General features: G+C 36.1%; 1 protein-coding gene across 1 annotated transcript; it reads left to right on the top strand.

The window, feature by feature from the left end:
- The first annotated feature begins 4,967 nt into the window (after nt 1–4,967).
- On the top strand, nt 4,968–15,486 carry LOC130222349 (gastrula zinc finger protein XlCGF8.2DB-like). The gene is made up of 3 exons (XM_056454934.1): nt 4,968–5,048; nt 7,153–7,275; nt 13,498–15,486. Exons 2-3 carry the CDS (start codon nt 7,221–7,223, stop codon nt 14,544–14,546), a joined length of 1,104 nt encoding a protein of 367 aa, XP_056310909.1. The 5' UTR covers nt 4,968–5,048; nt 7,153–7,220; the 3' UTR covers nt 14,547–15,486.
- Nucleotides 15,487–16,524: the final 1,038 nt, after the last annotated feature.

The raw sequence follows: 16,524 nt of genomic DNA, 5'->3' as shown, positions 1-16,524 counted from the left end.
CTGAAACTTTTATTAGATCGGTTTATATCTGTAAACGTCTTAAAACACAAACCTTTATCTAGTTGAATCACAGCGCTGAAGCGGCGCCACTTGATGACGTCACACACCACGCCAAAATAAAAGTCTTTTTTTTGTTTGGCTTTTTTGCCACTTACTGTTGCAGTCATGGCTTATTGATACATTTCTCCCATGTTTTTCACTTTACACTATATCTGGTCTCTCTCTCTCTCTCTCTCTCTCTCTCTCTCTCTCTCTCTCTCTCTCACACAAACCTTTAATCTAAACATTTTAAGACAATTTTGAGAAACTTTTTTAATCCAGTTCATGATGACTTCATGTCTACAACACATTACTTCCTATTAATATCTGAGTCCAAATCTCATCCTCATAATTATGACCTCTTCTTTTCTATATCTACAACTTCATAGGCTTATGTAGGGTTTCTTTTTTCACATGAATTGTCATCTCTTATTATCTGTGTTCCACGTTTCCTGCCATTTTTTAGCAATATCTTCAGTAATAATATTTAATTTACCTTTACTTACAGAAGCATTAAAGGGGTAGTTCACATAAAAATTACAATTCTGCCATTTCCTCATCCTCTACTTGTTCCAAACCTGTTTGAGTTTCTTTTGCTGAATGCAAATGATGAGAATACAGGAGCAAAAACAGTCACTATATGGGTCAACAGTTCCTACTTTGGCTGCTTTTTTCAATATTTTCTTGCACACAAAATATTCCTGGAACTTGATTACAATTGAACCACTAAAGTCACGTGGACTGTTTTGACAATGTTTTTGCTTCCTTTTCTGGACTTTGAGCATCTCGGGACTCTTGCTGTCTATAACAGACGAGGGAGCTCTCAGATTTCATCTAAAGTGTCTTCATTTGCATTCTGAAGATGAGCAAAGTTCTCAGGGGATTGAAACAACAGGTAGAAGGACAATCGTTCTCGAGTGCCTAGTGTACACTATAACGCACGGCTCCCATCAGTGCTGATATACAGCCACATCACACTGCTTTTTTTTACATTTATTTATTTTATTGCAATAACAACAGGCCATTACAACAAATAGAAATACAAAAACTGATAGAAGGCCACGTCGCACTGCTACCTGTGTGATATTACTCATTTATTCATTAATTTTCTTTACAGCTTAGTCCCTTTATTAATCAGGGGTCGCCATAGTGGAATGAACCGCCAACTTATCCAGCACATGCTTTACGCAGCGGATGCTCTTCCAGCTGCAACTCATTACTGGGAAACATGCATGCACACTCATTTACACACACCGTATGCATACCGCATGTCTATGGACTTGGGGGAAACCAGAGCACATGGAGGAAACTCATGGGGAGAACATGCAAACTCCACACAGAAATGCCAACTGACCCAGCTGAGGCTTGAACCAGCGACCTTCTTGCTGTGAGGTACAAAATGCAGCTGCCAGAGTTCTTACCAGGTCTAGAAAATTTGATCACATCACCCCAATTTTATCCTTCTTACACTGGCTGCCTGTTAAGTTTCGTATTGAATTTAAAATATTGCTTCTTACATATAAAGCTTTAAATAATCTAGCTAAATAAAAACTGTGAAGTGTTATTACCATTTTAAATAACTGTGTTGTAGTCTTAGAAGAGCAAGCATATACTGGATAATAATAAGGTATGGCTGAATCAAGGGAAATGGCAATATGTGTGGCACATAATAAATGGGTTTGAGTTTTTGTGGTGTCCGAGCGCCATCTGCTGGTTGATGTCAGTAGCGGGAGTGTGATGCTTTCAGTTTCACTTTCATTTTGAAATAAACAGCGTAAATACGTACTAACAGTTTAGATATTTCCATCAAGGGTAATACACTGTAAGCACCATTTTTGTCGACTGATTTGATAAATGTAACGAATGTTCTGTTAAAGAATAGTTTTAATTTGTATAACTTTTAATTTATCGGGATAATAGTATCTGATGCTAAAACACACTGCACAAGATTTATGTGAGAGAGTAAAAGAGATTTATTTGTGTTATTAAAAAGAAAGTTCAAAGTAATAGCTTTTATTTGCAATCTTTTACAACATTGTACATGTATTTATAATGTTTAAAATATTGCAAATAAAAACTATTATTTAGAACGTTCATTTTATCAAAGACTTTTTACTACACACTGCTGTTCACAAAACAGATAGAGATTTGAAAATCAATGTAAGAGATTAAAGGCTTTATCAGTCTTTACACATCATACAAGGGCCACAGAACTCCGAACTAATCTTGAACACAAAAAATGTATTACTTGGCTCAAGATTGGTGGAGTTGTGGCACTACTTTGGTTCAGTTCTGGCTAAAAGGATGTGGAACACTGGGCTGGGGAACATTAACTGATCTGGGCCACATCTTAGCTTTTGATTTGGGCCAGATCAGGGTCAAAGGAAATTTGTTGACTGGGATAATTTAGCATTGGGTGAAAAACCTGAAACTTTAATCAATCGGTTAAATCTGTGTTTTATTCTTTTGTAAACGTTTTAAACAAACATTTCTCCAGTTAAATCACAACGCGAAAGCGGCGCAGCCTTACGACGTCACATGCCACGCGAAAATAAAAGTCTTTTTGTTTATTTTTTTTGCCACTTACTGTTGCAGTCATAACTTATTCATACATTTTTCCCTCGATTTCAACTTTACACATCTGCTCTCTCTCTCTCTCTCTCTCTCTCTCTCACGCACACAAACACACACACCAGGGTTCTTTTTTCATATTCTTGTTGTCTCTTATTATCTGTATTCTACGTTTCCTGCCATTCTTTAGCAACATCGTCAGTAATAATATTAGGGTCATTCCTGGCAAATGGTAATATTTCAGTCCCCCGTATTTTTTAAAGTGGTTGTTGACTAAAATTACATTTTAAAAGCATTTTTCATTGATTTGCTTTGTACATTTTTTTATAAAATGCACACAGTGTCTAATTTTTTTTTCAGTATTACAACTATTTATTAGTGTTCTTTTCTGGTGTTAAATAAAAATTAAATAAAAAATAAGATTTTTTATTAAAAAGGCTACAAAGTTCTGTCCCTCAATATAAACTCAACCCCTTCACGCCACAAATCCTCCACTCTTATGTGACATCACAGACAGAAAGTGACATCATTCAGCTCTCTTTAACAGCATGGTGAAAAAAAGGCAAGATATAGTTTCAGTTATTTACATTTTATGATGTTTATTATAGTTAGGAAGGGTATGGTCAAGCTTAACAATTCAACCCCGTAACTAAGATGGAATATGATTGTTTTTTTGTTTTTTTTTCAAACAATATACCAAACATATTCTTGTTTAATTGCTGCCATGTGGGCCTTCTCATTTAAACCACACAAGGAGCAGAGGCCATTTTGTTTTAAAAACTCAACCCTGTTACACATGTCATTGTTTCTGGGTTGTAAACTTGTAACAAGATTGAGAAATTCTCCAAATTTATCAAGAATTTTAATTAAAAAACATTTCAGCAAAAATATTTGTATTATAACTTTTTTTTGTCACTGATAGAATATTTGAAGCAGTGTTTTCACTTAAACTTTGACGCAATATTATTTCAGACACGGCACCCGTATCAGCAGCAGATTTTATATTGAATGTGTCACGAGTTTCATCATGATTTAATGAAAAGCTAATAAAATTAGAACATGTAAAGTATAAAATACTTAAATTATGTAAATAGTTATTTTTTTTTTTTATCTCCATGTCATGTGACAATTACCCAACTTTAGAGAGGGGGTCATTAAGGGCATAATTCATATTAACATTATAGGTTAATTTCATTAAGAAAATCTTTCTGCTGCAGTTTTTATTTATGTTCCAGGAAATAATGTTGCTCGTGTTTACTAAAGGTTCTGTTCAGCAATATATTTAGTAACATAGGCCTTCATCAGCATTTTTAAAGGTTACTAATGTCCAGTTACCTGCTGCAGTATACTTTTTTGAATTCTGACGGTAGTTTGGTTTAATGAAGTTTAATTTCATCTCAGTGTGATTAACGCCTTTGCTAAATGTTTTACTAAAATAAATAAGTGTTTTGGTTGAGGCTTAGATTTAATTTCAAATTAATTAAAACAAATTAAAATTGAAATTAAAGTGAATTAATTAAAAATTTATATTTCAACAATTAAATATATAAAAAAATCTTGCTGAGTACCAACCACCATGTTAAGGCCTAGCATTGTAAATATGGGGTTTGGGTAAGACATCTAATATTAAAACATTTTTAGAAAAATGAAGAGACCACAGAATGCATAAGTTGTAACTTAAATCACATATAAATCTAAAACTCATCAAAAATGTTATATTTTAGCCATTACACTGATTTGAGGGACATATGAGCAATAGGGAAACGTTGGTTTTATAGCAAAAGCTTTTTAAAATACTATTATTAACAACTCAGTTTAGTCCGTTACGGGGTTGAGAATAATGGGTGTTCAAATAAGAATAAAAGAGAAAATAATATAAAGGCTTTAATGCCTGAGGTGGGAAAATATGAATTTTTGAAAGTTTAAATTGTGCCTAATTATGTAGGCTATTTAAAAATAAGTCAGTCAATAAATAATCAATAATCAAATTTTAGAAATGAGTTTGGTCAAGCTGAAATATTACTGAATGCCAGGAATGAGCCTTATGCAGTCAAATATAAAATAATGTAAAAAAAAAAAAACTTTAGGGCCAGGCTTGACTGAAGGTATTATACAATCGGGTATTGCACAGAAACAATGTTATATTCCTCTGAAGAGACTGAAAAAGAAGGAATCTTCTGTCCACAAATGTTTCCCTCTGTTGTCAAGAGAATGATTGAGAAATAGGCAGCCAATCAATTTTCGCCGAGCGCCTACAAGCAGCCAATCAGCTTTCTCTGAGCCACAAAAAGACAGCCAATCAGCTTTCGCTGATCAGCGTGCAGGCAAACATCCCGCCTATGGCGCTCAGTCTGAGGCAGAGAGTGGAGAGTGCAGAGCTTTGCTGTTTGCTGTTTAATTCTTTTAATTCCACTACGGGTGTTGTGCGTCTATTCAAAGTAAGTATGTATTATATCTGACCTTTGCAGCGTTCGCAGATTTGCTGCAATTATCTTGCGGGTTGAACTGTTTTCACATATGTGCTTATTGCTAATATACTCTCTTGTTTTTAGCTTGATGCTACGCTGTAAACACTTCTGTAATGCGTTACTCGCTGGTTATCTACAGTTTCTGCAGGGTCTTAAAAAGTTTTAAATCTCAAAATCCAAATTTTAGGCCTTAAAAATCTTAAGTTTACCGAAATATTGTGTTGTAGGTCTTATAACTTTTTTAAACAGGTTTAAATTTCATTTTTTCATGTATTGACAACGTAAAGAGGTAAAGTTGGTTTTATATTCGCACATTCGTTCATTCAGCAGTCTCTGTATTGTTTACTATGTTACTTTAAATATTCGATCTGAATTAGCATGCAAGTGTGACTTGAAAACAACATTATCACTGTTTATTTGACTGTAAACAAACTTTGATAGTTATTGGCTGCTAATATGCTGTCGCTATTTAGAGTTTGCAAATAATACTTTTATGAAATTATATTACTAAGGGGAAAGTCAGAATGTGTGAATATAAAACCAACTTTACCTCTATTGCTAACGTTACCAAATCTGGTCAAAACTAGATAAATGTAAGCATTCAGAGACATGATCATGCTGCACACACAAGATGTAGAATCAGTTACTCAAGTCTTGCACACATTTATTGAACAGGGAAGAAAAACCTATGTGTAACTTGTGTTGGAATATTTTGATCGTAAAACATTTTAATATAATGTATATTAAAATATGATATTAGAGAATGATTTTATTCAGGAAATATTTTAAGGCAAATGTTTAAGAATGTGTTTTCTGGAGGAATTTATTTTTATCATTGATCAGACTGATAGAGCTTATAGGACAGTGTTGTTGTTATTTGTGTGTTTTAAAGAAACAATTAATGATGTTTTAGAAACCGTTATGATTGTCAGTTGTATAATGAATATTTAATACAAGTTGCCGTGAATATATAGCCAGTGTTAGGGCTGCACGATTCTGGCAAAAATGTGAATCACAATTTTTTTTTTCTGAAAATCAAGATCATGATTCTTTCTCACGATTTTGTAAATTTAAAATAAAGGTTAATATGATTAGCCTATTATTATTGTTAATTCTCAAACATATAGTAAAACAACAATAATAATATTAGTCCTATGTGTAGGTCTACTGTTGCTTAAAATGCAAAATTTTGTATTATGGTTGACTTGAACAGACTTTCAATATGTCCTGTTTGTAAATTCACAGTAAAATGGTGACATCAGAATATAACTATTCATAATTCTGAAGTTAATTTATTATGTTTAAGACATGTGCCTGTCATCTGTCATTGAAAACATTATTAGACCATTATATTTCCATTATATATAGGCTAGGGTTGTTATACTGACACTGTAAAACATTTATTTTCATGCACAACACTTTGTGTTCGCTATGAAAGAAAAAACACATCAAATGCTTGTCGTAATCATAACTCTAAAATGCGATATGAGCATTTAAATGATGTGCGCACAGGTTTCACTTTCACTTCCTAGAGCTGCTGTCACTGTGAGAAAAACACACACACATGAAAATCAAACCTCACGCACGGCCCACAAACGATCGCTCTGTGCAACGAACTGAACATTATTTGCAACTTTATTACCTGTTATTCACAGCCTACGCAGGTTCTGTTCACTAAAGTAGGTGTCATTTGCATGCACGCGGGCGTTCTCAACAGTAAACAAACAGTGCGTCAGCTCACGTGCGATTTCGCGACCGTAAATACATCATTACATAAAGACAGAAATGACATTTTGGGTGAATTATACCTTATAAATACAGTATGTGACACATTTAATGCCATTTGAAGGTATCAATGTTGCTGTGAAGACTTCTGCAGCCGCCTTTTTCTTCTCTCCTGACCGATAATTGGCTGAATCGTAAAAAAAGCTGAATTAGGATCGTGTGTAGGGTCGAATCGAGATCGTGATCATTTTTCAATTAATCGTGCAGCCCTAGCCAGCTGCTGATATGGCATTAAAATATAAATATGCAAGCAGCATGTAATCTGAATAATTGTCTCCTCCTCCTCCAGTGAAGCTATAAATACTGGAATATTCACATCGGGCTCCAGTGAAGAGTTTATAGAAGGACAGCGAGAACATGAGTGATCCAGAACCCTGCAAAATTAAAAATGAAGACTCTGAACAACAAATAGGTTGGTGTTTATTCCTGATCAGGGGTGGCGCGGGGGGTTGTTGGGCTTCTGGGCTTCAGCCCCGAATGTTTTTTCCAAAGCCATGAAGCTTTTAGGTTTAAGTTTGGTCAAAACTTAGTTTTTCAACACATTATCCAGAAATATTTTACCGGTTCATTATTGCTTTCCCACAGGATCAGTAAAGCAATATCAGCTGGCCTTTCTCTACCTCTTTTCTTTATTTAAGAGTTTTTTTGTTTGTTTTTTATCAGAGGCAGTCCCACAGCAGTAGGTGGTTTCTGTCTCTCCTTTCTGAAAGCGAGTTTACACACACACACACACACACACACACACGCAGGTGTATTATGTGAAAGTAAAGTCTGACAACAATAAATATTCTCATCAGGAATAAAACCACCTGTTTTTATACCCATGCTGACTTTGCCGAGCTGTAGCTATAAAGGTAGGTCTGCTACTGTTATTTTATACTGGGTAGGCTACTTCATTTATTTTATTTTATCAATAATTTGCCGAAAATGATGCCTTAAATGAGCAGGATTTTAAGGGTAATTTAATCCAAACGATTAAAGTCACAACTATTAAAAAACAACTTGTAATAAAACTGGGCAGGGATTAGATACTAAGTTACTTGTTATATAATTAAAATTTTGATTCCTCTTGTCCAATTTCTGCATGCACATTTTTTCACCTGCTACTCTGCCAGGAACTTCGCCGCTGGAGAGCACCTTCAATAACAATCTAAACATTTGTTTAGAGATGGACCGCAGGATGTGCTCAAAAGCATGGCTACATGTGGTGAAGAACGATGGCAAGGCTAAGTGTAATTATTGACATAAACTAATAAGTTATAAAACAGAGTGTCGCGACCAACATGACAAAGCATCTGCGATTGGTTCACATACTTCACGAATATCGAATTAAAAGAATGGCGTGTTCGGTTTGTTGTGCTTCCTGTGGCTAACAACAATTGTGCATTTTAGTTTAACTTTTTGAGCGTGATGAGCAGTTCAGTGTTAATTTTTAATTTCAATATCTTGAGGTGAAACTAAACTGCGTATTTTCTCAGTCTCCTCATTTATAAACAGCGGGACGCTCTGCTGAAGCACGCAGGAGACACGGCTTTACACTCCGTCATTCATAATCTTAGCTGTTGTATTGTCGAAAGAATATATAAAGTAGAATGTTCTTTTAACTGTCCTGATATGTTTAATCTTTTTCTCTTGCAAAATTTTTGTCATTTCTCTTTTGCAAATTAGATTATTATTTTTTTTAATCTGCTTGATTCTTTAAAAACTGAAAGCAGCGCCCGTCAATTGGTGTTTTTTTCATAAGATACACCTTTTTGAATGTTTTATTTTATGTGTATAGTCTTTAATAGTGCTTTTTAATAATTTAATTCTTTTCAAAGCAGCACTCATATGCGAATTTATCTTTGAAAGCGTGGCATGAGAGTGATGCATGTGTTAGATGATTGTGTTTTTTTGCGTGCACGATCAATTCCTGATTTCTGAAGTTATTTAAAAAAATAAATAAATAAATAAAAACTGTAAAACAGAATAAAGTGCATGGTCTAATCGGAAATAAAGGAACTTAGTTATCCATTTCATTATTTAATCCATAAAACAGGCTAGTCTTTTTATAAATTGAATTAATTGAAACTTTTAATTGCATTTCCTTTTCTTGTAAATAAGAAAAAGTTGCTTCAGATTAGGGGTGTGACGATAACCGCATCACCGCCTTACCGCCATAATGAGATGTCAACCGCGGTGATGTGGTTATTACCGTCATCACCGCCCATTTTAGTTTATTATTTATTTTTGCTTGTGAATCTTTCAGGATCGTATAGAAAAACAGAATAAACTAAATAAAAGGCCTGCCCTAAGTATTTTCCACTTAAATTACAAATTTAGATTACAAAACGAAAACACTGACTGAATCATTTTTAATAACCAGCATAGGCTGTTTTTATTTTAAGCTTATTTTAGTAAAGCAGGCCTATTTACTCAAATCAATCGCTCCACAGAAAATAAACATTTTTAACGCACTGCTGTAATTTCTATATCCCAATCACTTTATTAACATTTTTAATACAAGTCATTATTTTAAAGATTATGACTTGAGAATATGATTTTACCTCAGCGCTGCACATTTCTCCTTCTCCCTCGCGCTGAGTTCAGGTGACGGAGTGTTGTGAAGTAGTTAAACTATCAAACTGGCACAGGAATATCAGTATATTAATATAGGCTTTGCTAAAAAGCTGGTTAAATGTAGGTCTTTTTTTACAGAACAGAAGCGCGAGTTGCGACCACGGTGATGAGTCAACAATCGCATATATTTTGACTCAAAGTAGGCTATAGCATATAATAATTTTGTGTAAAGACATTTATAAAAATATGTAGCTAATATATCACAGGGGTTTGTGTAGCAGCAAATACAGTGGAGCATTAATTAAATCCTTTTTTCACGTGGAGCGAAACAAACACTGCAGTTGTGTAGCGGATGGAGACGCACAAAAATATACAATTCATATATTTTCGTCGGAAGAAAAATATTGTTTGAACGAATTTAGTTTTGTACAATTTTCTTAGTATCTTAGTTTTTGCCGGTCAGTTATTTATAAAATAAACTATAATAACTAATAAACTTTGAGGTGAAGTGATGTGCCTCAGGGTCCGCTATATGGCGCAGCCAAAACACAAACTGGTCTGTTAAAAACAATTGTAATATAAATAAAATAAAAGTGAAATATTCAGTTTCGAATATTGAATCTTTGGTAACTGTATGATCCAAAATAAAAAAGCAGCCTTTATTATCACTCTTTACGGTCAGTTTCGCTTTAGTTTAATCAAAGCGTTTGAACTTTTTGATATTTTAGGCAAAGTGGTCTGCATAACCAATGATTGAACTTCTCCACCTGCGACCCACCCATAATTAAAAATCATGTAGGCGAGCTGGCTTTTTGATTACCTGAACCGCGTGTCAACGGCTGCACCAGCATAACCGAGATCTGCGTGTTAATAACAGCACCAGCAGATATAAGAGAGTTTATTAAAAATCCTATATTAATATACTGATATTCCTGTGCCAGTTTGATAGTTTAACTACTTCACAACACTCCGTCACCTGAACTCAGCGCGAGGGCGAAGGAGAAAAGTGCAGCGCTGAGGTAAAATCATATTCTCAAGTCATAATCTTTAAAATAATGACTTGTATAAAAATGTTGATAAAGGGATTGGGATATAGAAATTACAGCAGTGCGTTAAAAATGCTTATTTTCTGTTGAGCGATTTTATATTTATATATCATGGTTTCCGCTACATTCATTCTTCCATGGCGGGGCGCCACGCTAGGATTCATCTCGCCACGGCTACATTACAGCTTCTCATTCAAAACATTTTATTATTTTAATAGCAGGTGATAATCACACCAAAGTCTATTAAAGGGTAAGTGAATTATAGCAGCGCAAACTTTTCTTTAACCGTAGTAGTGCTGTGCGTCATTTGTTTAACCCTTTAAGGTTACGTGCTGACTGACTGACTGTGACAGGTGCGTGATGCCTGAGGCCAGCAAACACGACGTATAGTCGTTTCACTTTATTTCAGGACGCATTAAAACCGGAGGTATTCATAAATATTCCTAGAAAATCTAATAAAGGCTGGAGACATACTCGTTACATAAACGCACTAAACCGCACTTCAGCAGCATTTATTTGAGGGTGCACAAGAAGATCTGCGTGCTTTTAAAGAGGCTTTTATTTGAGGGGGAGGCAAGAAGTTTTGTGCACGAGCAGAAAAAATTGGCGCGTAAGCAAAGAGATCCGCTTGCTGTAGGCTATTACATAATTGCGATCTCGACTTCTAATACTGCACGACATTTGTCATTGAAGTAACGCCACAGGTAGTTAGTAGATCTGTGTAAAAAAGGCCTGCCGCCACAGCTGGAAAAAATCCTAGAGGAAACACTGTGTATATGTGTATATGCGGTATGCGCGGTTAACCGACATACCGCATGATTTCTTGCTTCATCACCGCGGTAACAGAAAATCCGTTACCGTCACAGCCCTACGTCAGATTGATGAAAACTAACCTGAATACCCGTGTGAACAGGGCCACAATGACTTTTTTTTTGTTTTGTTTTGTTTTTGTTTTAACATTGAAACAATTGGATAGTGTCTTCTGTCTAAATGTTGTCTGTTTTAGTGATGTTAGTAATGCAAAGAAACATGCAAAGCAGAATTCTCCCTAGCTCATTAACCTACTGATGACAGCCACTTTGTGTTGGCTTTTAAGGTGGTTAATAAGGTTTGCTGTGTTACCTTGGGAAGTTTGGACTGAACAGGAGAAAAGGCTACCTGATCAACATTACATTCCTTGAAAAAAACACTTGCAATCTAGTCACAGTCACATCATGCTTGTGTTGCAGTATAATCCGTAAACTCCACTCATTAAAATAATGGCTTGGTGTTTATACTGTAAAATCATGATGATATTTAATTATTGATTGTGGACCACAAATATCGTTATCATGATAATAATATGATTAATTGTGCAGCCCTATACCCTTTCATTATGTTCTTGGCTGCTTTTGACCCATTTACTTCCATTACAACCACATTTTTTTAACCGCAAAGCCATGACACCAAATAATCATGCATTCTAGATTGTTGGTGTTTTCCCTGTTGGGAAGAGGTAAAATGTGCAATTTTTACTGTTGATCATCAGTTGGCAGCATTAACCCTTTAGATAGGCCTGTTCAAAAAAGTTTCTGTCTTTTTATATGGAGTTCAGTGGAGTAAAACAGCAGATTATAGTGTGCGTGCATAAATACACTTTGTAGGGGGACCAACAATTTTAACCCAAGACCAGTCTATCAGATGAAGAAGAGCAGGAGTCAGAGATTCAATTAAAAGAAAGTTTACTGTAGATACTTTGCAGTTACATCAGCAGAGGCCAGCTTTAACACTCGCCAAAAGTTTGTATACTGCTCTACATATAATCTCAGAACAACAACAATTAGACTCTTGCATAACGTCATTAACTGCGTCATACATGTAGGTGTTTAACCCCCAGGGGTCAAAGACTGCGTATACGCGTTTTGATGCGTCTTCTCCTCATAACGCCAAAAAGAACTTAAATTACACTTTCAGTTTTGATCGTACAGATAAGATCAATACATCAACTAAATCTGTTAAGTGTCTAGTTTTTAGAAATGTGTCAGTAAAGTGCACTGACACTCCATGAAAACAAAACACCGATAACTGGAAAGGAATATCGGTTTCAGTGTTTCCTCTCACCCATTTCCTTTTTGCCGTCTTATGGGTGGAGACCAATTAAACAATGTTGACGGTCGTCACAGAAAACACCAACAATCATAAATGCATGATTATATGCTGTCATGGCTTTGCAATAAAAAAAAAAGGTTGTTATAATATAGGCCAATGGAGAAAAAACAGCCATGAATATAACGAAAAGGGAGTAAATTTACCCAGAGTGTATGGAGGTTTTTTTTTTTATTTCAAAGCATTTTCACAGAATATGTCAAAATAAAATATTCCCAAATATCAGTCCGTTTGCTGAAACACAGACAAGGTTTTGGCTAAATTAAGCCTCAAAATCACCCCACAATGGATGAAAATGACCCAACAGCACACAAGGAGAAAGGTGAACATTCCAGCCTTTATGCAGATGCTGTACAGTATGTCTCATGTCTGTGAGGAAAATATTCAGCTGGTTGTTCAGAGCTGTTACCCCAGAACTTTTTTTCTGATGCATTTACCAGTCAGGCACAGAATGAACAAGTATTCCCTGTCTGCTTTACAAATTTTAGAAAGACATTTTGTTGTAATTTTGAATACATATGAATAAAAATAGGCCATTTACAGCTTTCAAATCTGTGTCTTATCAATATGACCAAAAGGACTTTTATGATCAATTATGTAAAAAACTCTGAAAACTGGACTGACTGTTTCAATTTACTATAACTTGTATGTTAAGTGGCTTTGACACAATTTACATTGTAAAAGCACTAGATAAATAAAGATGAATTGAATTGAATCTGCTTTAATGTGTACATGTTGATGGACTAAACAAAAAATGATCTGATTTAATTTACATTTAATGTGCATCAAAATTACAGTGTGTGTAGCCGATGTTTTCAGTGTCTTTTCAATTTTCAGCTTTTGATGAGTCTTAATGAAAATAATGTTTTATTTTTTTATTTCAGACCTAATTGAAGAGAATGAGGGGAGTAAAGAGGAGGAACATCTTGTCAAAATTGAGGAAAAAACTAATTTACAGACTGATGTTTTTTTGAAAAGGAGAGACAAGAATCGTTTCACCTGCACTCAGTGTGGAAAGAGTTTGGCAGACAAAAGCAAACTTAAAATTCACATGAGGATCCACACTGGAGAGAAACCATTCACATGCACTCATTGTGGGAAGAGTTTCAGCCAAACCTCAAACCTTAATCAACACATGAGGATCCACACTGGAGAGAAACCATTCACTTGCACTCAGTGTGGGAAGAGTTTCATCCGCTTATCATACCTTAATCAGCACATGAGGATCCACACTGGAGAGAAACCATTCACATGCACTCAGTGTGGAAAGAGTTTCAGGATATCATCATCCCTTAATCTACACATGAGGAACCACACTGGAGAGAAACCATTCACTTGCACTCAGTGTAGGAAGAGTTTTAACTGCTCATCGCACCTTAATAAACACATGTGGAACCACACTGGAGAGAAACCATTCACATGCACTCAGTGTGGGAAGAGTTTCAGCCGATCATCATCCCTTAATCAACACATGATGATCCACACTGGAGAGAAACCATTCACTTGCACTCAGTGTGGGAAGAGTTTTAACAGCTCATCACACCTTATTCAGCACATGAGAATCCACACTGGAGAGAAACCATTCTCATGCACTCAGTGTGGGAATAGTTTTAACAGCTCATCAGACCTTAATAAGCACATGAGGATCCACACTGGAGAGAAACCATTCTCATGCACTCAGTGTGGGAAGAGTTTCAGCCAATCCTCATCCCTCAGTCACCACATAAGGATCCACACTGGAGAGAAACCATTCACATGCACTCAGTGTGTAAAGAGTTTTAGCCAATGGTCATCCCTTAATCACCATATGAGGATCCACGCTGGAGAGAAACCATTTACATGCACTCAGTGTAGGAAGAGATTTAACTGCTCATCACACCTTAATAAACACATGAAGATCCACACTGGAGAGAAACCATTCACATGCACTTAAGCTGCGGTCACACTGGACTTTTCTCCCCATAGACTTTCATTCATACGCACGCGAATGCATCAGACCAGAAATGCAAGTTCGGGCATCAAGTTTCGCAGTTCATTGCCTTGCAAAGTTCAAGCTTGGTGAACTCTGACATGCAAAATCACATAACTTGACTGTGTGAGACCAGTCGAAGATCAAAACATGACCTCTCTGAACAGAAATTTAAAATATGGACCAATTGCTCACTTTTTTAATATCTAATCGTCTTGTTTAATCCCGCCCCTTTTTGCAGCGCTGTACAACAGAATTTTGCATGCTCAAACTCGAGTGACCGCAGCTTCGGTGTGGTATGAGTTTCAGCAACTCATCAAACCTTAATAAACACATGAAGATCCACACTGGTGTGAAAGAGAATATGTGCTTGAGTATGAGAAGACTTTTATTACAGCGCCAAAATTGAAACCACACCAGACGATTCACACTGGAGAGAAACCATACAGATCTGATCAGTGTCTAAAGAGTTTCGCTCATTCGGCGCAGCTTAAGAAACACATTAACAAAAAGTTGCACACATGACATGAATGCAGCAAAACATTTTTTCATGTGCACATGATGTTTCATGTCTGAATAATGTTTGAAAAGTCTGAGTGACTGTATACTATTTTCCAACACTCCTATACTGCAGAAGGTGGGGTTGTCAATGTGTCGCGTTTACCATAAACACAATGATGGCGGCTGAAAGAAGAACAGTTTCATAAACACTGTGGCTTGAAATCTCTTTGTAAGTGATTGTTCAGGTGCGGATACATCTGTACTCCACTCTCCAGTGTATTCATGTAGCTAGTGTTGTTTTGGGTGATGTTCTCTGTCTGACTCCCTGAATGAGAAATCCAGATTGGAGTATGTGGTAAATCCTGGTTGGATGTGGCATTACTTATCAATGGGCATATAAAAGTTGTTGAATTGAGCCCCAGAATGCTGTGGCTACTCGGGATTCCTTATGTCAAGACCTGCCATCTCATTGACTTTTTAACCTTATGTTTTTTTTTTTCGCAATACTTATATCATGTAGTTAAAGTGTTGTTGTGATTATATTCTAAGTTCTTTATCTTCATTATTATCCCTAGACATTTGTTGGTTGCTTTGATTGTTCTATGAGTGACATTTTATAATAAATAATTTGCAATCAGGCTATTTTGTTGGCTCATCTCTATTTTATGGTGCGACTCAAACAAGCGGGTCATAACACTTTGTAAAATGTGTTCTGTTGTATCCGAGACCTTGTCCATTCAGTCATGACCATAGGTGAGAGTAGGAACCTAGATTGAGTGGCAAATTGAGAACATTGCCTTTCGTCTCAGCTCCTTCACCACAACAGACAATCACATCAACTGCAATTCTGCTGCACCGATCCATCTTTTAATCTCACATTCTGTTCCTCATGAAAAAAAAAAAAAAACGCAGATACTTGAACTCCATTTGGGGTGAGGACTCTCCTCCAAACTGGAGATGGCCACCTTTTTCCAGTCAAGCACCATGGTTTCTGACTTAGAGGTCATGGTTAGACCATGGTTTTGGTCTTACAGGTGCTGTTTCCCTGCCATGTCACACTCAGCAGCTACTTCATTTAAGCAGGCTAGGGTAACCCCACTGCTAAAGAAACCCAACCTGGATCAAACGCTACTTGAAAACTACCTACCGGTATCCCTGCTTCCATTCATGGCCAAAATTTTGGAGAAAGTAGTGTTCAATCAAGTCCTGGACTTTCTTACTCAAAACAACCTCATGGACAACAAGCAATCTGGCTTTAAGAAAGGCCACTCAACTGAGACTGCCCTGCTCTCGGTCGTGGAGGATCTCAGACTGGCTAAAGCAGACTCTAAATCATCTGTCCTCTTCTTGCTGGATTTATCAGCTGCTTTTGACACTGTAAACCACCAGATCCTGATATCTACGCTTGAGTCACTGGGCGTTGCAGGCACTGTTATTCAAT

This window comes from Danio aesculapii, chromosome 4 (genome assembly GCF_903798145.1).
Source record: "Danio aesculapii chromosome 4, fDanAes4.1, whole genome shotgun sequence".
NCBI lineage: Eukaryota > Metazoa > Chordata > Actinopteri > Cypriniformes > Danionidae > Danio > Danio aesculapii.
The sequence above is the reverse complement of the archived record's forward strand: the minus strand, read 5'-3'. Positions and strand labels throughout refer to the sequence as shown.

Bases quoted from the DNA above. Each gene is read 5' to 3' on its own strand.
- LOC130222349 (XM_056454934.1), top strand. From the start codon at position 7,221: ATGAGTGATCCAGAACCCTGCAAAATTAAAAATGAAGACTCTGAACAA. The intron at 7,276-13,497 runs GTTGGTGTTTAT...TTTTTATTTCAG, and splicing joins AGACTCTGAACAACAAATAG to ACCTAATTGAAGAGAATGAG.